Source organism: Acipenser ruthenus, chromosome 23, assembly GCF_902713425.1.
Source record: "Acipenser ruthenus chromosome 23, fAciRut3.2 maternal haplotype, whole genome shotgun sequence".
In the NCBI taxonomy this organism is placed as follows: domain Eukaryota; kingdom Metazoa; phylum Chordata; class Actinopteri; order Acipenseriformes; family Acipenseridae; genus Acipenser; species Acipenser ruthenus.
The window spans coordinates 10,160,463-10,184,831 of NC_081211.1; the positions used below are offsets into that span (position 1 = coordinate 10,160,463).

Here is a 24,369-nt window from a genome sequence, read left to right on the forward strand (position 1 = left end):
AGGATGTGGGGTGGTACAGTATATAGGGGATGTGGGGTGGCACAGTACAGTATATAGGGGATGTGGGGTGGTACAGTATATAGGGGATGTGGGGTGGCACAGTACAGTATATAGGAGATGTTGGTGGTACAGTACAGTATATAGGGGATGTGGGGTGGCACAGTACAGTATATAGGAGATGTTGGTGGTACAGTACAGTATATAGGGGATGTGGGGTGGCACAGTATATAGGGGATGTGGGTGGCACAGTACAGTATATAGGGGATGTGGGGTGGCACAGTACAGTATATAGGAGATGTTGGTGGTACAGTACAGTATATAGGGGATGTGGGGTGGCACAGTACAGTATATAGGAGATGTTGGTGGTACAGTATATAGGGGATGTGGGGTGGCACAGTATATAGGGGATGTGGGTGGCACAGTACAGTATATAGGAGATGTTGGTGGTACAGTATATAGGGGATGTGGGGTGGCACAGTACAGTATATAGGGGATGTGGGGTGGCACAGTACAGTATATAGGGGACTTTGTGTAGGACACTAAAGTCCGAAATGACTAAATAAGGCAATAAAAATGTGCATTATAAATACCATATGGGAGATACTGTAATTGAAGAAGGAATCTATGAAAAAGACCTAGGAGTTTATGTTGACTCAGAAATGTCTTCATCTAGACAATGTGGGGAAGCTATAAAAAGGCCAACAAGGTGCACGGATATATTGTGAGAAGTGTTGAATTTAAATCAAGGGAAGTAATGTTAAAACTGTACAATGCATTAGTAAGACCTCATCTAGAATATTGTGTTCAGTTCTGGTCAACTCGCTACAAAAAGGATATTATTGTTCTAGAAAGAGTGCAAAGAAGAACGACCAGAATTATTCCAGGTTTAAAAGGCATGTCGTATGCAGACAGGCTAAAAGAATTGAATCTAGTCAGTCTTGAACAAAGAAGACTACACGGTGATCTGATTCAAGCATTCAAAATTCTAAAAGGTATAGACAATGTCGACCCAGGGGACTTTATCAACCTGAAAAAAGAAACAAGAACCAGGGGTCACAAATGGAGATTAAAGGGGCATTCAAAACAGAAAATAGAAGGCACTTTTTTTACACAGAGAATTGTGAGGGTCTGGAACCAACTCCCCAGTAATGTTGTTGTAGCTGACACCCTGGGATCCTTCAAGAAGCTGCTTGATGAGATTCTGGCATCAATAAGCTACTAACAACCAAACGAGCAAGATGGGCTGAATGACCTCCTCATTTGTAAACTTTCTTATGTTCTTACCACAAAGTTAAACAGAATGAGCCATCGACATGAAGCATCTTTTTCTCTTGGGGTGTGTAAAATGTTTGGTTGCATTTCACCAAATACAATAGAATGTGATAAGCAGGGGTAGGGCTTGTTTGAGTCTTGATCGTCAGTTCTTTGTCAGATTTTTTTGCACCGCAAATATAAATACTTACTCTACTACTAATCTGAATAACCACTTCAAGTGGCTAAGATTTATAAGATTTAAAAGCCTGGGAAACACCTTTTATGAACATGGTGCAATATAGCACAGTAATGCATGTCCTGTAGAACTTTACAGTTTGAACAGTTTATTCTACTCCAGATTGACTGTAACTTTGCTCTGGCTACGGTAGCCTTTCCTTCTCACTAACCTTGCTCTGCTCTGCTGCAGATGATGAGCTCGACCACCATCAGCCATCGCCAGAGCCCGTGGGGAGTGAAGGGGACGGGGCGGGGGACAGCACCCCGCCCACCAAGCGCAAGGGCAAGTTCTCCAGCTTCGGAAAGATATTTAAACCTTGGAAGTGGAGGAAAAAGAAAAGCAGCGACAAGTTTAAGGAAACTTCAGAAGGTAATTTCTATTTACGTCCTATTTGGGTTTTCTCTTTCTCTCCCTAAAGTTGTTTTAGTTCTATTTAATTTCTTGTTTCGCAGGACAAAATAACTTTCAAAGAGGAATATAATGGAAAAAAACTCCAATCAAGAAATAATCTTCCACTGGGGCAAGATGTATTGCATTCTTTTGTTGATCAATAATAGGCACTGGTACAGATTAGGATTGTGCAGAAACGCATAGCCGTACTTGGAATTGCCTTCAAGAAGTATTTAATCGAAAGGTGTTTAATAAATCAATTCATTAATGTGTTGATTTCAACAGAGTACCAATCAAAGGCAATTAAGTTCCGCATTGAGTTTTAAAAGCAGTTTGAAAGACTATTCCTCTCATCCAGGGTGTACCGAGGCTGTAAACCGACAATGAAACGACCCTGGAGAGAGATCAGGGCGTCTCATTCAGTTTTCATTTTAAAAGGATTGTGTTTTATTTTCTTGTGCAGTTCTGGAAAGAAAGATCTCGATGAGGAAGCCCAGAGAGGAGCTGATCAAACAGGGCGTGCTGAAGGAGCTCCCAGAGAGTGGTATGCTTTCAATACATGTGGAATATATGAGCAATATTGCATAGGGAGCAGTGTGATACAACCAGCTTGTACCTTACACAGCACCTGTCCTATATTTTTTTAATACAAGGGGATTAGAAAGTAAGTTTACCATTTGGACTGCATACTGCACTGTATATTTTGTAAATAATGAATCTCCGGTCCTCACCAAGGTCATAAATGCACAAATTGTCAATTTCTTCATTTGCTGGTCCAGTCTTTGCCAAACCTTTAAAGAATGTAATTAATATTATTCATGCTGTGCCCTTTATCATAATGTACATTTGAACTCTTCAGCATTAAGCAACATGAGATTACTTGCCAGATAGCTTTTTAAACCTGTTGTTGTATGGGTATGTCTGTTCCACAAGAGCTGTTTCCATTGTGAAATGTATCGGTTAAAATGTACCTGGCTAAGAATACCAGCCGGAGATCACACCCACTAAACTCCCATCCGGAGACCACACCCACTAAACTCCCATCCGGAGACCACACCCACTAAACTCCCATCCGGAGACCACACCCACTAAACTCCCATCCGGAGACCACACCCACACAACTCCGACCCGGAGACCACACCCACTAAACTCCCATCCGGAGACCACACCCACACAACTCCCACCCGGAGACCACACCCACACAACTCCCATCCGGAGACCACACCCACACAACTCCCATCCGGAGACCACACCCACACAACTCCCATCCAGAGACCACAAACAAACTTTACATAATGCAAATACTGTACATATTCTGTTGACACAGGCAAAGTCGATTTATATTTATGTACTAATAGGGCTGTCAGTTAAGCCTCAAAATAGCAATCGATTAATGGCGCACACAAAATATAATCGTTTGAGTAAATATTGATGATTGTACCATACATTTTCGTTGCATTCCTCTTTCCGCGATTATTATTTCTGTATCTGATGCCGAGAGACTAATGCATGCCTTTGTTTCATCTAGAATTGATTACTGTAATGCACTTTTTCTGGTATCCCAAAACGTGTGGTATCCCGCTTGCAGCTTGTTCAGAATAACGCCGCTAGAATTCTGACCTAAAACCAAGAAAAGTGAACATATTACCTCTGTTTTGGCCTCTTTACACTGGCTCCCTGTGCAGTATAGAATTGATTTTAAGATTTTGCTGTTGACTTACAAGGCCCTGAATGGATTCGCACCTAGTTATTTGCAGGAGTAACTGATCCTGTATTTCCACACCGCACTCTGAGATCACAGGATGCGGGGCTGCTGGTTATTCCTAGGGTCAAAAAAAGCAACACGGGAGTGAGGAGGGCTTTTTCTTGTAGAGCTGCTAAATTATGGAATGCTCTGCCTTCGTTTGTAGGGAAGCCGGGACCGTTACAGTTTTCTAGACTAAAAACATACTTTTATGAAACAGCTTTCTAGTGGGTTTTAATGTAATTTTTAAATTGCTGCTTTTGAATTATTCATTTTCTTTTAAAGTAAGAGGCTATAAATCCTAAGTAGAAGGCTGGGGGGTAAAGGGGTCCTCCCCCAGCGCGGGTGCAGGGGGGTCCTCCAGGGTTTTGCAGGGGTCTAAACTGCATATCCTGGGCCTAAATATGTGCCTTAATAGGGACCCAAAATTCAAAATAAGTGTATAACTTTGTTCATTTTTTTACGATTGTAGGCGTCCAGATTTAAAGAGCAAGTAAAAGTTACTTATGTGTCTATGAAAAGTAATTACAAAATAATTTATATTTGAATTTTAAAACCACAAACTTGTCTTAGCACAAAGTAATTTTCAAAGTAATTAAAGTCCACATATTTAAGTAAACTGTTTGGCTTTGCAATAATTTATTACACAGAAAAAAGTGTTAAAAGAAAGATAGAACCAGACACCAATGAAGAGAGAAATTATATTTCAGGCACAAAAACAAACAATGTCACATTATATAGACATAGGGTTACCATATGGCTCCAGATTAACCGGACGCTTTGAGACAGACCGGGATTTCAAAATTCCCCCTAAATTGAAAGTAATTCACGTATAAATGAGCTCCACCTTCGCTGAGATTAATCCTGCTGTGGTGGAATTGCTTGGGCGCAGCAAACAATTCACACTGATCAGCTGCTTCTGATCAGATCTTAATGAACGAATAGCTAATCTATCGATAGAGCAACGAGATGATGATGCTTTGATTGTATTTGCAGAATAATATGGGCGATTGAATTTTAACAAACAGAAAAAAATAGCGACTGGCTGCAATTCATTCTTGGTATAATACAATTATTTGACGCGCATGCGGGTATTTAAGCACCATTATTAATTGTAGCTGAGGATGGTTCATTTACACCTTCATTTATTTCAATTTAGGGGCAAGTTTGAAATCCCGTTCCGTCTCACAGCGTCCGGTTAATCTGGAGCCACATGGTAACCCTAATAGACACCATAATACCAAGTGAGCCAGAAGAGAAACATGAAGCAATCTCTAAATTAAAGACATAAGATAAGAAGCAGTATTCATTGGTAGTAAATTTGAATACAGAAAAGGTAAGCCATGAGCTGTGTTTTTGTATTCTATTTTGCTTGATTAAAATAAGTACAAATAACAATAAATAATGTATTGGCATTTACTTGAACAGCATGGTTTGAAAGTAAAAGTCCAGTACATGAATAACAAATTATAGTATATGAAATGGAAAATACTATCAAATGGAAGAGAGTAATGTTGAAACGGAAAATCACTTTGGGCTACAAATTACATTTATATACACAAATGGTTTTAGATACTTCTTATTGTTGATACAGATTAGCACAAACCGACATACCACTTCCTTAAGAGATTAGCATGAGCTACTATAGGAAATCTGGAGCAGCTTCCCTTTTTGGCTTGTGCTTGCAGTCTGCCACAAAACACCGCAATACACGGCTTACTAGCTTTAATTTGTATGAAATTAAAGTATGACTACTTACTGTAGAAATCACATTAACAGGGTTAGAAACTCACGCTCGCCCGCACGCCCTCGGCAAATTAAATCAGGTGAGGATTAGTTGATGTCTGTGTCGCAGTAGTCCTCTGGGCGAGTACTTAAAACAAATGTACACATATACTCTCATGTTTAGTCTTGTGTTAAAAAATGCAGGGAAGTCAATTTTCTAACGGGGTGTAGCAGTGGTGAATAAGCATTCACAAATAATCCTTAGAAAACAGTCACTTGGAACTGAAACCTCCCTTCATCTCCCCTGCAATGCCAACCCCACTTCATGATGTTTTACGTTTGTGTTCTACCTCTGCGCAGGATGTGAAGTTTATCGTTTGAAATTACTGAAACATGTTGCATCTTCTGAAGTAAATGTAAAGTCATTTTACAGAAATGTGGAGATTTATACTGGATTACAACCGTGATTGATTCTGTGAGCGCTCCAGGGTTCAAGCACCAATGGGGGAAAATAAATCACTTTCAGATTATACTGTGGAGGCGTCACAAGCAGAACTGTTATTGCAGCATTTAAAAAATATAAAATCCATTTATACAAAGTCTCCCAGCTTTCTTGAAAAGTTTCCCTCGTTTAATTTTTTGTATTTGTTATGCTGTCAGTAGTATCTTTAGTAGTTACAGCGTCTGTCAGTTCTGGCAGATTCTACTGTACTTGCTGAAGCGTTTTTCTCCAACTGCTAATTAAAAAAATAAATAAATAAATAGCCACCTACCGAACAATTTCATCCGAGGGCTACAGTGAAACGTACTGTCTTTAAATTGGGACTTTAGTGAAGACCGTGTGTGTACGCGAGTACATTAATTATTGTAGATATAGCCAGCCAGAATTTTTGTAAATAGCAACACATGTAATGTACAATAAAATAAACATTTTATTTGTGTCATCTGTGTCAATTCCAGGCAGAGCTTCGTGGTCGGCATGGTGACACAGCCGAGAGAATTTTTTCCTCTGTCATCCCGTCTGGTGCTGTCAGTGTCAGTTTCTCAGCACACAATACAGTTAGGCGCTCAGTAACGAGGTGCAAACAGGTGATTGATCGATCTGTAGGAGCGTGTACTAAGGTGCTTTGTTAAAAAACATTGTAGCAAAATATAATCTAAGCCTATTTTTAGGGACCCCAACTGTTGTTGTTGATTCCAATTTAGGCACTTCACATCAGGACTAGCAAGTTTACATCAGGACTAGCAAGTTTCAAAAGGTCCTAGTCCTTTGGACTAGTAGCACAATATTGTTAGTTTCTAACCCTGCATTAAAGTTGATGTTGTACCCTGGACAAGGGTACAAGTTAACATAGATTGTATACACTCTATTTAAGACTTTCAGTGTAATACTGTTGTAGCTCAATTTTGCCAGAACATGTTGCCACGAGAGGCACTCAGATTGATGAGCCATGTATCTATGTTTACACCATGCCTTTCAGCACCCTAAAGACCTGGACACACCAGCACTTCGCTTTGCATCGCTTCGTTTTTTTTTTTTTGACACGCAGTAGACTATGCCACACCAGAGCGTCTATAGCCAAGTGTCAATACTTCTTATAGTGCGAAAAATACCCTCCCTCCCCCCACAGTTTCTCTTGCCTAATATACAAAGAAAATAAGACATGGAAAGTGTGACATCAACAGAAGAGGAGGAAGAAGAAGAGATTCGTACATAAGTTTGAACATAAATTTGAACTTCTTAAAGGGAATTATGATAGTCTTCTAAAATAAAGAACCTTTGCCTTTAATCATCTTTAGTACCGTGCCTATTTAAACATAGATAGATAATAACAGTGTGTGTTTATGCGTATTTGTACGTGCGAGTTTGTGTGTGTGGTTTTTATGTGTGTGTGTTTGTGGGCATACTTTTTTTTCTGTATATACATTTTGTGTGTAAACGGTGTAATATTGCAAAAGATCTGACCGGTACATCGTGTAGCTCATACAGCAATATTTTTTGTTTAATAAAGACTGAATCAGCAAAACAAAGCACATAAAAATAAAATAACCAACAGTTATATTAATTAATTGTGCAATGTGAATATGTTATACAACTTCATAACTGCTGTACGGTTACTGACTCGGGTACAGTATAGGATTGTACAGTTCGACCTTCATCAGCAACATTGCTTGTAAGCTCAAAACTGATTGGTCCATCGCGATTCACGGTGTCCATGGAAACGAAATGCCCTCAGAGAAGGAATGTTTTACTCGAATTACATACGTAATGAATTGTGGAAACTGCCGCTTTTTTACTGGAAGAAAATAAACATTTAGAATACTATTCGCTGGAACATACGAGCACTGTAAACGCTTTTTTTTTCTTTTTGAAATAACAATTTTAGGCGGCTCATCTGGCAAGGTAGACGGCAATTTAGCCGCCGGCTGGAAATGAGAAGGCTGATTTATTATGTGTATACTGTTATTTAAATCTGTTATTTAAGTGATCCGATTTGTGGTTTGTTTTTTTCTGCTATGTAATGTATAGTGCTTTGTGATACTTTTGAATAAAAAGTGCTATATAAATGCAATAAATAAATAAATAAGCTATGTAAGGTTGGTGCGCAGTGAATATGAAATGTTGTTCGTGTACCAGACCTGTAACTAAGGCTTGATCTACTTTCTACTTTCTGTTTGTCTACAGAGAGGGAGGACCACAACTCCAACCCCCCCACTCTAAAAAATGGCCACACAGTGCCTGTTGGAGGGTCCAGGAGCTCAGTGTTGGAGGCAGAGAAGAGGGCGACCCTTACAAAGCCTCCCCACGAGGACAGCAGGAAGAGTCACACCTCCTCCGAGGCAGAGAAGAGGGCAACCCTTACCAAGCCTCCCCATGAGGACAGCAGGAAGAGTCACGCCTCCTCCGAGGCAGAGAAGCGCACCACCCTCACCAAACCGCCCTCCTCCTCAGAAGGGAGGCGCAGCAAACCCCCCTCCGAGGTAGAGAAGCACTCCAGTTTCCAGAAGCCTCTGCCTGTAGAGGAAGGGAGGAGGAGCCGGCAAGCCTCAGAGGGGGAGAAGGGGACCAGTCTGCAGAAGTTTCCCTCTGTGGAGGAAGGCAGGAGGAGCCGGCAAGCCTCAGAGGGGGAGAAGGGGACCAGTCTGCAGAAGTTTCCCTCTGCGGAGGAAGGCAGGAGGAGCCGGCAAGCCTCAGAGGGGGAGAAGGGGACCAATCTGCAGAAGTTTCCCTCTGTGGAGGAAGGCAGGAGGAGCCGGCCAGCCTCAGAGGTGGAGAAGGGGACCAGTCTGCAGAAGTTTCCCTCTGCAGAGGAAGGCAGGAGGAGTCGGTTACCCTCCGACGGGGACAAGAGGTCGAGCCTTGCCAAGCCTCCTCAGGCTGAGGAAGGGAGGAGTCGAGGTAGGCAGGAACAGTATTGGTGGTGCTGGTGTTTTGAAGTATTTCCCCATTACAATCCCGCTAGGTAACTTCCTTGTCATCTGGAAAGAACAGATTGATTTAAATATTTCAAGAGTAGCCTGGTGAGAGTGAGCAGGGTTCGAATCATAGCAACTTTGTTAATTGAGCATCCCGGGTGTCAAAATTCACCACAGCTGCTTTTTTTTTCAACTGGTAATCTCATAAACCTTTTGCAGACTCCATATTTTGACACCTCCTACAACGAATCTACCATAAACCATTTGAGAGGATCTACCATAAACCATTTGAGAGGCAGCAGTTGCACTCCTCAAGCTTATCTAATGGTACCCTTCATTGTGACAGTTGCCCATGTTGGCTGTTCTGTTGTGGTCATGGATTTCTTTTTGCTTTTTAATTGAAGTTTTTGTGGGGGTTCTTTTGAGCTGTGCGAAACGTATTGTCTGTTCTCTCTGTGTTAGTAGATGGAAGCTCTGTCGTGTAGCGATCGTTCCAAAAACATACAGGAGGTGTTGCTGTTCAGGATCTTTTCCCTTAAATAAACTCTGATTGTTGAGTTTTTCTCTGCTTACTGTGTGATGGTAGGCATCTCATTACTGCCTGTTTACTGGGCAGGCTAATCTTCCTTTGCTGTCCTGATGGGTTAGCTGCTGTGTGCCATGGCTCCTCTGTCAGTAATGGCAGTACAGCCTGTTGATGCTCGACGTTGATGCTAGAGTCCCAGGGATACACTGTGCAAACTGCTTGATGTATTACTGCATGATGTATTGATTCTTGTTATAAAAAACATAAACAGTAGCAGCCCTTCTGTATCAGCATAGTGGACTGTTAGAGCTCTACACGTCCGCCTGTTGTGCCTAATGCTAAAGACCACTTCAAGGCAACTGGTGGCTTACAACATTTTTGCTCCTAGTTCGGTACTGTATGCTGCAAAGGTCACACGTGTATGCCAGTTAGCTTTGATGAATCTGCGTTCATTGTTGCTTTCTAACACTTGAGCCAACAATCTGTATTGTGAAACAAGCACCAAGGCCCAGGAGGGCAGAGTGTGTAAGTGTTCCTTGTACTGTTGTGTTTGTGTTGTTCTGTGCCTGGTCTGATGTGCTTCTGTGTGCCTTCTTGTCCTGCCGCTGTCTCGCTGAGCAGACCCGAACGTGAGCCGTCCTGCCTCGGAGGTGGAGTCGAAGCGAGACACGCTGCGAGATCCACCGCCCACCAAGCAGCAGCTGCTCCCTCCCAAGTGGCTGGTGGTTTCATCCTCCTCCTCGCACCATGAGGCTGGGGGGGAAGGGCAGGTGAAGGAGCTTGGAGCTGCCAGGAATGGCATCCCATCCAACCTTGGCACCAGCAGCAAAGCCACACGGACTGCTTCCTCTGCTAACACTAACCCTGCAGCTGCCCCCAGCTCTTCTACACCTGCCAAGCAGCCCCCTGTCCCCCCGCCCAAGCCTGCTAACCGGAACAGCAACCCAGCACTGCTAGGTGAGTGCCTGCATCGGTCCTGTTACGAGACTAACTGACTGTCAGGAGCTACAGCAGCAGCTACTTCTCCCCCTCCCCCCAGCTTCTTAAATACTGCACAGGTTAATGTTTAACAGGCTGCAATTCTAGCCAAGGCTGAGGGGAGAGGGGGCTGATGGGGTCACAGGCAATGTTCCCTCTAAGCTGCGCACATACGCGGCCGCGCAACAATCTGGCGGGTGCCGCGCACCAAAAACATCAGGCTGCGCAGCACCGCACACACTTCATAAAATCCCATGCACAGCACTCTAGCTTTAGGACCCTAAAAATATATATATATTTTTTGCTGCACCACCACGGAGGTATCAGTCACCTGTTTTGCGTGTATTAGTTTGGACATCGAGGAAATCCTATTGGTTAAGAGAAACAAAGAGCTACCTAGAAATATCCAATCGAGTGTGTTTTAAGGCATGCAGTGCCCACCCACTAATCTCTCGACATAGTTTTAAAACTTAACACTGATGAGAAGACAGCGCTTGCAGATCATTTTTTTTATTGTTATTATTCATTTGGACTGCATGTTAAGTTACAGCAATGAATACAAAGGAAAGAAGAAAAAGTAGGCAGGTATGACACTGATGCAAAGTTAAGCGGTATTTTTTAAAATTGTATATTTTTTTTAGTACATAGAAACATAAATCCCTACAACACAAGTGACCTTACTATCTTAAAACTCGAAGAGATGGCAACATCTTTACAACACCATTTAAAATAAAAAATAATACAATTGCAGAAAAGTTATGTTATAGTAGTACGTGGACTTTTTGATAACTGCATTGGTGTGTGCTTCCTGTGCTTCTGTTTGATCGAAGGTAATACTGTGTGTGAGTGCCATGTTATTTCTTTGGTTTGGTAATTAATAGGAAGGCGCTGAAAGGATGGAAAGTGCGGTCGCACGATGTTAAAACCTAATTTAAAATCTTGAACATTTACAGTGCCTTGTTCTTGCTGATATTTGAGTTTATTTGTTGCATTTACCGACAGTCACGTTTGCTGGTGATCATTGTTTAGTAGGGCAGTTCATATTAACTGTGACGTCACTTATTTAGTTTTCAATTAAGCTGCCCATTGACAGAAAAGTAGTGCTCAGAAGTTTGTAGTCCGCTCAGTACAAAACAAAATTAGAGGGAACATTGGTCACAGGCACATGTATGAGAACAGTGATTCCTGTAGGAACAGGTTTCTCCTTGTTTTTAATGGTCCGCTCCAGAGCACAGGCTTCTGCCCTCCTCTCCCATCTAACTGGTTTCGACTGATCCCTCATATAAACAACTTGGTTGTTTAGTACATTTTTTCTTCATTCTGCACTAAACAAAGGATTCAGATACTGTAACACTAACACGCGTTGTAGGGCAATTCAAATGCAATGCACTTCATCTCCATTTCAGCTGTGCCCTTCCATATGAATCTATATAAAATGGAAGCAGCCCGGCCCCATTCGTAGAGGACACATACTGTAACATGCCTGTCTGCAGTGCAGCCTGGAGCTACCAGCTGTAATCAAAACACATTTGTGTTTTTCCACTCCCACACCAACAGTGCTGCTGCTGTAGCAAGAACAAAATTAGATGACAGGAGGATCTTATGGGACCCAGTTTCACAGATATAAAGAAGTGTCTTGTACACTACTGTCTGTCTGTATCTATAGACTGCAGTAGCTATGTGCTGATACTAATGGCAGTTCATTCTCAGTGCTTGGTTAATGAGACCACATGTAAAACAATTTCCTGCTTTGTACATGTTCTTTTTTTTATATAGACCTACATTATTTTGTATTGTAGTATGCACAGAGCAATATACATATAATTGCAGAATATTGCAGAATCTAGTCTATTTTATAGTCTTTTATGGGCACTGGAAAACAAAGCAAAGTATGTAGTTCCTGTTTAAACCGTAAGCCTGCACTGTTGTGGATATTTGGGGACTGTCCTTGAGAAGCACTGAAGGAACAGACACTAACCTGTTACACCAAAGCCAGAAATGCATGAATTTAGCAGTTTTAAGGAATAGGGATGCATTTCTGAAGAAGCCATCCGCAGTTCTCGAAGAGCTTTTGAGGTTTTTTAACAAGATGTAATGAACTGGAAGATGTCCGTTTGGTTTTAAATGTGTAGTTGCAGAACAGACTGTGTGAGCTTTACAGGTCGGTACGTTTTGGGAATCCGTTGGTCCACAAATCCTACCTTGTTTTCCCCTGTGCCAATGGGTTTCTGTAACACTGAGGCGGGCCCAGTACCCACCAATGTAAAGTAATATATTAATACCCTTCATGTTTGTTTTCCCCAACAGAAAAAAACAAGACAGCCTTTAGTTACTCAGCGACTGTTTGGAACAGTCCTCCAGGGGGCATTAGAACGTCCCCCAAGCATAGGGTGTTTCAAGGTATTTATCCCCTTACTCAGAGCGCTTTGCCTTGAGAACCCAGTTTTGAGCACATGGCGGGGGGGAGGGGGGGGTCACAGTGGAATGTGTGTGTGGAGGGCATGATGATGATGATGATGATGATGATGATGATGGTACAGCAGGTTAAGAGATTGCATGACAGTCGGTAGCTTAAAGGAATATTCCAGGAACGTGGCCAGCTGTGCATTCCTCTCCACCACAGCAGCTAGGATGCTAAAGTATAATGTGTGAACTCTAATGCTGAAGAACACATGTGACTCGTTTTTACTAGCTTCCACATTGCACAAGGGCAATAAATATTCCTCCCCCCTGTACTGCTCGTGCTGGAAACGAGAGGGTGAATACGATGTCTACCTGTCCCTGCCTCTGTGTCTCTACAGACATGCCAGACGGCCCAATACAGGTAAAGGGCAACCAGGATTCAGTGTCTCCATTGCAGCTTCCCAGTGATGGCGGCTTCCCTAACCTGTTTGGGTGTCCTGTCGCTGACACATTTGCAGCATGTTTCATTTGCTAAAGATGAACTAATATCCTAAATATGTGTATATAGTGTGTGTGTGTATGTGTGTGTGTGTGTGTGTGTATCAGGACCCTAACCCGAATTACCCCCACCATCTAGATCGGGTCGACCACATCAGGTTGGGGTTCATTAAAATGTTTAGAACCCCGAAATTGATTTTATTAATGTTATTTGTTAGAATTAAACAAATATAGAATGTTTAGGTTTCTGTTTGAATACAGCAAAAATAATGGTACTCTGCTGTGTACTGCACAGCTCAGCTAATGGGTACTGTAGCTGTAATCGGAAGACGGATGCGCACTGGGACGTTACTGCTCACTGCTTGTGTTTTCAGATGGTCTTCAGATCGGGTAAGGGTTAAGTGAATTTTCTGGATCGTGACGGAGTCATTCGCAAGACAACCCCACCCTGAACACGAAAAGCTGTCAGGGTTCTAAAAATGTAAATTAACCCCCCACCCGATGTGGACGACCCAATCTAGATGGGGGCGTATTTCGAGTTGCGGTCCTAGCATATAGATGTATATATGTGTGAGTGTATATATAATATTATTAATATTATAATAATATATTAATAATATTATTAATATATTATTATAATATTATATATAATATTATAATAATATATATATATATAATATTAGTTATTGTGGAGTGTTCTTTTAAGATGTGGCATGATGATCGTACACCAGCAGCTGATGAGGTGGCATGTCAATCATATACCAGCAGTTACATGAGATGGCAGTTCAACAAAAACATAGGACATCAGGCTTTAAATATAGTGCCTTCATCAATATATCCTTTAAAATATCTAACGATAGTTTGTAACAAACACAATTCCTCCCATGGAGATGAGAGATGATTCAGAGGGTTCTTAGAATAAGGCTATAAAACAAGGTCTGGTCTGCTTCAACTGATCCAGAGGTCCTGGCTAAAATCCAATGCAGTTTTAAAAGAAAAGGTAACAAATAGAGCAGTTCTAGCCTGTCCGAGTTCTCTTTCTGTGATTTAATTCTGTTAAAACCTGTACTTCCCAACCACCCTGGTGGGGACAGGACATCTAGCACCAGGAAGAAGAAATAATAATATATTCCTACCTCTGCATGCTCCTCCACAGTGACTGTGGGCCCTATTTTAATTGTCTTAGCAGTGGTCGTCTGCTGCAGTTCAGATCATTATAACGGGGCCCTGTTTTGTTCCAAGGTTATGAGAACAAGCATCTCTCACTTGCATGCACAGCACCTTTTAGTATGTTTAAAAGCTAGGAGGAACGTTGCAAATCATTTTTATTAAAGGCTTGTGCATCATGTTGGCTTTCATTCGCTTGTATTTAAAAGTAGCGTGCACACTTGCTGCTGCTTGTGCATCCTTCGCCAGCGGTGGTCTGTGCTTGGAAATGAAATGATTGGCAGTAGATTTTCTTGGCACAGTCAGTAATGTGTAATGATGTCTCCTTCCTGTCACAGCTGAGCTGTCGCAGGCAGTGGGAGGCGGGACTCTAGTGCCAGCAAAGCCCTCGCCTCCGCTGCCCCCGAAGAGGACTACCCCCATCGCCAAGCCCAGTGCCCAGGAGCCCCCGAGCACAGCTCCCCCTGCCATACAGCCTACAGAGGAGACCAGTGTCCCTGACCCAGCACTACCTACCCACATCCCCCCCTCCCCGCCTCGACCTCACCCGAGCAAGCCGAACCCCCCTGACACTGCTCCGCGGCAGGCACAGGTCCCGCTTCACATCATGATCCAGCGTGCCCTGACCAGCCCCGGCCCTGCCACCCCTAACCCTGAGGGCTCCCAGCGTGCCCACTCCCTGCTCTTCGACACCAGCCTGGAGAGCCAGAGCGAGCAGGGGGGCCGGGCCAAGTCTCTGCCCGTCACCATCGAGCTGCTCAAAGTGTGAGTACTGCACAGCTAGGGGTGGAAGCATTGTGGTGCATATCGGTGAACTATCATACATAATACACAAAAGCACAACATAGCTCATTGTAGTTATCTAAATGGTTCTTGAATGAAGAATGTGTGTTTTTATAGTTATCTCATTTATTATTTCTTTTCATACAAGTAGTCCATTGGAATCATCACATGTACTCAGATAAAACAGAAGTGATCATTCTGGGGTCTCAGAATAAACAAAGTAATGTGTCTGATATACTCCTTGGTTGCTTCTCTTATGAACTTGCAGATGAAATGAGAAATCTGGGTGTGATCTTCAACCCAAATCTTTCTTTTGAGACACACATCAGGAATATTACTAAAATGTATTTTTATCATCTGAGAAATATCGCCAAATTGAGAAGTACGCTTACCCACTCAGATACTGAGAGACTGATGCATGCTTTTGTATCTTCTAGAATTGGTTATGCTCTGTTCTCTGGTACTCATAGCCATGTTATATCTTGTATATCTTGTTGTATATCTTGTTATATCTGTATCAGTTGACTGCAACTTATACAGCTAGAATTTTAACTGGGACTAAGAGATGAGATCACATTACTCCTGTGCTAGCATCTCTGCACTAACTTCCAGTCCCATTCAGGATAGATTTTAAGGTGTTGCTTTTAACCTATAAGGCATTAAATTGACTTGGCCTTTTAATACGGGGAGGCTGTGTGGTCCAGTGGTTAAAGAAAAGGGTTTGTAACCAGGAGGTCCCTGGTTCAAATCCCACCTCAGCCACTGACTCATTGTGTGACCCTGAGCAAGTCACTTAACCTCCTTGTGCTCCGTCTTTCGGGTGAGACGTAGTTGTAATGACTCTGCAGCTGATGCATAGTTCACACACCCTAGACTCTGTAAGTCGCCTTGGATAAAGGCATCTGCTAAATAAACAAATAATAATACCATATATTCCTAGACGCCACTCGGATCACAGAATGCCAGGTTGCTTACTATCCCACAAATTACAAAAAAAAAAACACAGGTGGTAAAGCATTCAGTTCTAGGGCCGCAAAACTCTGGAATGATCTGCCTAGCTCTGTAAGGGAAGCACCAAGTGTCACTGCTTTTACAACAAGATGAAAAACACACTTTTATAATGTAGTGTTTTTATGCTAAAATGATGCTCCTTTTGTTATCTGCCTTGTTTTACTGTTCTATGTGTTTTTTATTTTGTTTGTATTGCTTTTCATGTGAAGTGCTTTGTGGCAATTTTTATTGTGAAAGTCGCTATATTAAAAAGATTGTTGTTGTTGTTATGATGTACAGTATTGTGATACATACTGTATCGTGACATTAGTCTTCACTGGACTGTGGTGCTGCCTAGGAGGCTGAGATTTTCATACTCCTTTAGTGTGCCCTGACTGTGTGTGTCTCTCGCTGTCTCGCTCAGTCCTGACGATGAGGAGGAGGAGGAGGAGGAGGAGCTGCCTCCGGAGCTGCAGGCTGGGAGCCGGCGTGTGTACCTGGGAGATCGTCTCTCAGTCAGTGTGATCCCTGAGGTGGGGGGGGCGGGCAGCAGTGAGGAGGAGGAGGAGGAGGAGGAGGAGGAGGAGCAGAGTGACTCGGACTGCGACGGGCCCGTGCTCTACAAAGAGGAGGAGGACGACGACGACGACGACGAGGAGGACGAGAGCTGCAACAGTGAGTAACACCCTGACAAATATCCCTGTTCACTTTGAAAAATAAATTCATAATTAATTGAGGATGATTTATATATTAAAAGCATGTCACGTACCACTATTTAGAAAAATGTGTTTGTACCTGTGACAAAACTTAAGGACAAAAAAAGGGCGTACTGAAATCTGGATTTTAAGCATACTAGTTAAGTTCTGCAGGCTGGATGCCAAGGCTCCCATGATGGTCGCAGCAGTAGATGGGGCATCGCCACTGAGCAGCTGTGAGTGGTGTTGAGGATTTGGGGAGCCCCCATGCAACCCCTGAAGAAAGCTTCTCTCTGCCGCAGGTTCCCTGGCAAACAAGGTGAAGCGTAAAGACACAATGGCTCTGAAGCTGAACCAACGGCACCAGCAGGAGCTGAATCCGGGGGACAGGGACAGCATTCCAGAGCACAGCAGGGAGCAGTGGGAGGCCTTCCGCATACAGATCGGGACAGCACTTACAAGGTACGGCACCCCCCGATGGAGAGGACACATCCCTCTGGAGATTGGTGTTTGGTGTTTTTTGTGTTTTGGTGTTTTTTTTTTTTTTAAGGCACTATTTTTTACCTGTCTCTCTCATCTCTCTTGCCCCCATTGAGATCAATATTGCCTCTGTTCATATCCAGTGCAGCCCTGCCTGGCCATGCTGCTCACACTCTGTTCATATCCACCCTGCCTGGCCATGCTGCTCACACTCTGTTCATATCCACCCTGCCTGTTCACTGGAGTTCTGCACAGCTGCGTCTGTCAACCACTCTCAGAAACAGGACAATCCGAACAAGCCAGTCCAGCTGCAAGCTGCTTGTACTCAAACAAATCTGTATTGATGCAACTTTATTTTATTTACTTTTGTTTTCTACCATTATGCATAACAAAACTAAAAAGAAGAAAAAACTCTTAATATCCATTGGTATTCCCAATAGGGATTATTAACATGTAAAAAGGCATAATTACGATCTGTGCATTCAGACTATAAACAGTTATTCTTGCCAGTAATAGAATATGACGATATTGTTAGCTGGTCAGCTCCCACTTACATATTTCAAAATTCATACTTTTTATCTAATCCAAGTTTGCAGCTTTGAATCACACCTGTGGTTAAACCATCTCTGTGATCTGAAGCTGTACGCCTTCATGTGAACGCACACAATAACATCACTGACTACCTGTTCAGGGTGTTGGCAGCTTCATAAGCATGCACTGTACATATTTCTTAAGAGCAAGAAATTGTGGACTCAAGCCAAAGGCGGGAGACACGCCCAGTCTGCCCTACTGGGAACATGTGCAGTGCAGTGCAGTGCAGTGCCTGCTGGCGCATATAGCAAGGGGTTTTCAATGTGACACCTACTGCCCCCTTGTGCTGATCATTGAGCACTACAATTAAGTGCAGAACATAATCGTTCTTGTGATGTTATTCACTTGAAGCCTTATGAGGGTGCAGAATGAAACTGTTGTGCTGTCATTGAGGTGGTGTTAATGTGTGCTGTGGTTATATGAGGCGGTGTTAATGTGTGCTGTGATTATATGAGGCGGTGTTAATGTGTGCTGTGATTATATGAGGCAGTGTTAATGTGTGCTGTGATTATATGAGGCGGTGTTAATGTGTGCTGTGATTATATGAGGCGGTGTTAATGTGTGCTGTGATTATATGAGGCAGTGTTAATGTGTGCTGTGATTATATGAGGCAGTGTTAATGTGTGCTGTGATTATATGAGGCGGTGTTAATGTGTGCTGTGATTATATGAGGCGGTGTTAATGTGTGCTGTGATTATATGAGGCGGTGTTAATGTGTGCTGTGATTATATGAGATGTTAATGTGTGCTGTGATTATATGAGGCGGTGTTAATGTTGTGTTTTCCTCCTTTAGACGGCTGAGTCAGAGGCCGTCTGCTGAAGAACTGGAGCAGCGTAACATCCTGCAGCGTGAGTGCCGCTCTCCTTCCTGCAGCCCTTGTGCGAGAGAGACTGCAGTTTAACGAGCCCTTGTGCGAGAGTGACTGCAGTTTAACGAGCCCTTGTGCGAGAGTGATTTATTATTATTATTATTATTATTATTATTATTATTATTATTATTTATTATTATTATTATCTTCCCTTCAAATGCACCATTTGAAATGAGTGGACACTTGGATGACCAAACTGCTTTCCATTCTCATGTTCACAGTCTAATCTGTTTGTTTAATTTCCTTCAGCAAGAAATGAAGCTGATCGACAGGCAGAAAGACGAGAAATCAAGCGGAGGCTCACAAGAAAGGTAGGAATCTGGCTGATAGCCTGTGTCATCCAGGACTTGGGAATTGTGAGGATGTGCTTTTTTAACGTTGGGTATTGTTTGTATACTGAGCACAGTGGAGTTTGGGTTTCTGTTTTCTGTAGTTTGCTAAAGTAAAAGCGGGCTTTCAAAATAATTAGGTACAGTAAATACCATTGTCTGTGCATCCTAGTACAGTAAATACCATTGTCTGTGCATCCCAGTACAGTAAATACCATTGTCTGTGCATCCTAATAACTTACACAATACTGAAACCGGGGTTAATTTTATACATGTTTTTATATATAGATAAATACATTGCTGCTATATAAAGTAAAGATCATTAAGTAAAAGTTATTTCTCAGCCAGTCTGTGTCACGAAGTGAGTATTTATCTCTACAGCACCTTTCATACTACAGCTTTACAAGTCAATAAAAACAGTGTTACAGTGAAATGAATTCAAACAGTCAAAACACATGAGTATGAACAAGTTACAGTAAAATGAATAAAAAAAACATGAATATTCGAGAGAAAAAGAAAACGCATGTAAAAATGATACAATGATTTAGTACCAATATTAAAAATGTGTTTATAAATATACTGATGTAATATCAATACATGCATATAAATAGATTTATAGATCACTCACGCCAAAAAGCACAAACAAGCAATTTTCTAAGTTAATATGATACGTGTTGGGCGTCTCTCACTGTATAATGAATGTCATCTCTGAAGTTTGGGTGAGAGGAGTTCAAACTGTGTGAAATGATGTTTCCTCTACAATAAGAGACACGGACACACGACGTAGTAACTTCTTATGAATCACGCACATCAACATTGTACTTGGGGAATAGCTTTAACCCTTTCACTGCTAGGGCTTTTGGAACCCTCGGTGCTAGAAGTTTTTCCTGAATTTGGGACTGAATCATTTCAATGTCAGATTTCTCACAAGTCTCTAAAGGAAACATAGGGAAACCTATATATTGTTTTTTCAGCACAATCTGAACTTTTCAGTGATGTTTCATTTGTGAGGATAAAATATAAAAATAAAGTGAAAAATTGCGTTTTCTATAACTTTTAAATCCCTGGAAAAGTTATTTTTTTAACATGGTAATCAGACACATTGTATATGTTTCACATTGTCAGTATGTTGACTATATATTCTAGCAGTTATGTTTCTGTCACTGCTCCTTAAACATTATTATTATTAAAGAAATAAACATACACAAATAGAACACCTCTAGGTCAAATGATCTTTGCATTTTTCATAGTGTGAACTTTGTGGCACATAGAAACTATATTTTCAAAAACTAGATACATACAAAATTCAAACTATAGGACATTATTTTGCTTGGAATAAAAGTACAGCATGTGACATATATAAAACATGTATTTTATTTATGTATTTATTTATTTATTTGCCTTTGTTCTGTATTTGCTGACCCCTCTGCACAAACTGTATCAAAGGAAGCTGGAAAACCGTATACATTCTGAACCTGTAGGTTGTGAGGATTTCAATGGTACTAGACTCATAAACATGAGATGAACTTCAACCCCTTTTGCAATGCATAGAGTATAACATGCCCAAATTTCATTTTCAAAATTAAGGATTACCACCTCACATTATAAGGCTTCTAAATTGAAAACTTCAAATTGGCAAGATAACTGTCACATTTTGTGCTCGTTTCAAAAAGTGCTTTACAAAAACTATCAAATTTTATACTCGCAGCCTGCACAATGCCATTGATATACATCACGTTTCGGTCCAATATAGGGCACCCTGTAGCAATCAATAGCGATCGATTATTTCTGAAACTAACTGTTGAAAATAAGATAAGGTTTGCCAAAAGTAGCTCTTCTGGTCTGCTAAATGTTGTAGCCATCACATTTGCTCAGATCAAAGCACGATCTGCAGTATAATACAGAGTTTAGTTTGCTGACTTCCTGGATTCCAGACTGAACAACACGAATAACTCCTATAGGCTGATTTATACGTCAATCATCCACTGTTTAAGTGATGTAACCGATACACCATTCACACATTTCTAGAGATTAAACCCTCCCACACGCTCCGTGACATTTTTTAAACGATCGGTTACTCGCAGCCTGCAGGACAGTGCGATATATGGAAGGACGTACACTGTCCCCTAGCACTTTAGGAGTGTATTTTTAGGACATCTAGCACTGAAGGGGTTAAACAAATATTTTATTTTTGTAAATGGTTGAGTTCAAAATCAACAGGTAGCGGTGAGACTGAACAGAATGCAACCGAAAAAACACATTTTCAAACGTTTGTAGCGATTTCGGTTACAATTTCTTCTGAGAAACTAGTGTCAAGTGCATCAAAATTCAAAGATAGAGTGGAAGTTAATAGGATGCTGTGTTAGGGTACTGGTTTTTATTTTTGAAGATTGGAATTGTGATGTTCTATGCACAGGAGAAGAGGTACTGGAATGTTGGCAAATACAGCACTGTGATTGGTTGATTCCTATGCCTCTGTCTCCCTCTCTTGCAGCTGAGTCAGAGGCCCACAGTAGCAGAGCTGCTGGAGAGGAAGATCTTGCGTTTTCACGAGTACGTGGAGTGCACAAATGCACACGACTATGACCGCAGGGCTGACAAGCCGTGGACGAAGCTCACTCCAGCTGATAAAGTACGGGCTCCGTTCACACTCTCCAGAGTGCCAGCAATGTGCCCTAAAAATATCTTGCTGGCTGTTGTGTTAAATATGACCCTCCTCCTGAGTGAAATAACCACAGCACTGTGAGCCTTCATGGAGTATTCTGTTTATATAACAAGTACAATGTGGGAAAAGAATGTATGTTTGAACTACTGAATTCAGAGAATTGGTGATTTGCCAGGTCATTCTGTTATTGGATGTGAAAGAATGCAAGATAAATTCCAAAATGAGATCCATTTAAAAAATATAAATATTCACTCTGCAGCATCAATTATGAAAGAGTTATTCGATGGATCTCAACTCTTTCAATATTTTGAGTGGGTTATCACTATAACTTGTGTAAAATTACAAATTGCACATCCTGTTTCATGTTGTGTTTTCTTGGCTTTTTCCCACCTGCAGGCTGCAATCCGAAAGGAGCTCAATGAATTCAAAAGCTCAGAAATGGAAGTTCATGAGAAAAGTAGGATATATACAAGGTAAAGAACTCTCGTTTGGCTTGTGGAGTTGCCAAGCTATATATTTAAATATGTAATCACTAGTGAGGGGAAACATTGAAAATACAAATCCAGCATTTTATCATGAGCCCTGTGTAGAAATAAGACATGATGGTGTAATATCTCACACCAGACCACAGCTCAGATGGTCAGTGAGACAACATTGATTATCCAATACAGGATTGTCTAAGGAGTGAAATTGAAGAAGAGGCACAGACTAGAAGTGAAGCTACTGTGCTGAGTTTTGCTAGTCTTCTCAATTTCAGTAGTTCTTGTGAGATCATATTTAGTGTTTTGAACACTTCAGTTCTAAACTACTAAAGTGGGACAACATATTGGCAAGGCAGCCCAACACCAGGTGAAAGGTCTTTGTAAGGTCACTAATGTTTGTCAAGAGCTCCTCAATAAGGTTGACCTTGCATTGAGTTTAAATGGGTTTTTACACATCTTACATATTTCCTTTTCTTGTTTTTCAGGTTTCATCGGCCTTAGCATCCCCGATATTGGGAATCCAGCACTTACTGTTCAAGTCCTGCAAGGGATCGCAGAGACTTTGTGCTCCCTAGGGGACTGCTGCTCTGAATGTACTTCATCAGGAATCCTGGAACGATGATGATAATATTAATAATAAATAATAATAATAATAGTAATAGTAATAATAAGAAGAAGAAGAGTAATAGAAAGAAGATGCAGTATTTCACCCAGGAACTGGGGGACTGTGTGCCAAGGCAGTGGAAGGAGAGGGAAGGTTTGAATTCAAGACTTCTCTCTGCTCAGTGATCCTGCATTCCTCCTGAAGAAAATGGCCTCAACGCTCTGCCTTCTTCCTCAGAAATGATGCCTATTTGCCTCTACTATGTACAGAACATTAGATTTTTTTATTGTATTGTTTTATCTTTTTTTTCCATTTGGAATGATCAGGGGAAAAAAATCTAACAAAATGGACCTTAATGTCTCATAACAGTGCACTGGGAACGCTTGTATATAAACTGCTGTAGTGTTTCATAGCAGGATAACCTATGGAAAATAGTAATAATAATGTTGCAAATATTCCTATTGCACAAACATTAGTTTTAGTAAGACCCATCTCTAATTTGGGGGTTGGTTTTTTTCCGTCACTACTGGCCAACAGTTGAGAATTTTAGGTGGATTAATAAAGGCTTCCGCCACAGCACAAAGCTTCTACAGAGCAACTGGTTGTCTTTCTTTATGCTGTACAGCTGGATTCTTCAATGCTGTACAGCTGGATTCTTCTTCCAGTCTTAATTGTAGTCCTCAACTATCAGCTCAGAGGGGAAACTAACTAATCACATGATTAGTGAGATAACAGCTTTTTAAATGATCCCACACAACTACACCCCAAGAAACTCACCCCTGTATCATTGGAAGAAAACAGCTCCTTAAATACACATAAACAAACTATTTAGTAGACTGACATTCAGGGTACAGACACACAACACCTATAACCCACCGAGATTGACAGGGAGAACCATTTCGGCAGGAACTTTTGTTCGTTTTGTTTCCTTTAGTTTCTGTTTGGCCAGTAGGAAGTCGATTCCTCCACCTTTGCTGTATAGAATTGTGTTTCTGCACATGGAATTGATCGCGCTGTATATCTTGTCTTCCTATCTTACACAAAAAATGAAAACAATTTTAAATATATTTAAAAAAAGTATTATAGGGATTTTTTAAGCACAAACTATTTGAAAATGAATTAGACACTACTACTACAACTGGTAGCAAATGTGTGCCTGCTCTGTATTTTATCTCATGGATGTATCTTTTTTTTTAAGAAATATGCTACAGAATTTTAGCAACACCTCTTGGAAATGTAAAAGCTATTGCAGAATTTAATTAAAAGCTTATTAAAATACAAGTTTCTTTGTATTGATTGTTACCTGTTTAAATATAATTGTTATGTTTGTTGTTTAATTAAGGTATGCCCACACCGTGTCCACTAATGCGTGGGTTTTCACATTTCCCAAAATCACATTACCAATACAAGGCCCCTCCTGACCATTTTCCCCTCGCTAACCCGCTTCTGGTGCCCAATTGCATGTCACCATGTCACACTCCATCACAGATGGGCATGACCTGGCCTGGTGTCCCAGCTGGTGGCATCTGAAACAGGTAGGG

At 41.5% G+C, this 24,369-nt stretch overlaps 1 protein-coding gene across 9 annotated transcripts in view; it reads left to right on the forward strand.

The window, feature by feature from the left end:
• Positions 1-24,109, forward strand: part of LOC117969377 (phosphatase and actin regulator 4-like) — a 68,055-nt gene extending 43,946 nt beyond the window's left edge. For 5 of the 9 annotated variants that reach the window (XM_058997748.1, XM_058997747.1, XM_058997749.1 and 2 more), the window contains 14 exons: positions 1,682-1,861; positions 2,346-2,426; positions 8,038-8,751; positions 9,916-10,251; positions 12,580-12,672; positions 12,965-13,096; positions 14,679-15,105; positions 16,538-16,788; positions 17,111-17,270; positions 18,673-18,728; positions 18,998-19,059; positions 21,572-21,709; positions 22,139-22,215; positions 22,710-24,109. In XM_058997748.1, coding sequence (XP_058853731.1) covers positions 1,682-1,861; positions 2,346-2,426; positions 8,038-8,751; positions 9,916-10,251; positions 12,580-12,672; positions 12,965-13,096; positions 14,679-15,105; positions 16,538-16,788; positions 17,111-17,270; positions 18,673-18,728; positions 18,998-19,059; positions 21,572-21,709; positions 22,139-22,215; positions 22,710-22,725 — 2,723 coding nt within the window. In that variant the 3' untranslated portion in view covers positions 22,726-24,109. The remainder of the gene's footprint in view (positions 1-1,681; positions 1,862-2,345; positions 2,427-8,037; positions 8,752-9,915; positions 10,252-12,579; positions 12,673-12,964; positions 13,097-14,678; positions 15,106-16,537; positions 16,789-17,110; positions 17,271-18,672; positions 18,729-18,997; positions 19,060-21,571; positions 21,710-22,138; positions 22,216-22,709) is intronic. The other 4 variants (XM_058997750.1, XM_058997751.1, XM_058997752.1 and 1 more) reach the window with 4 other exon arrangements.
• The last annotated feature ends 260 nt before the right edge of the window (positions 24,110-24,369 follow it).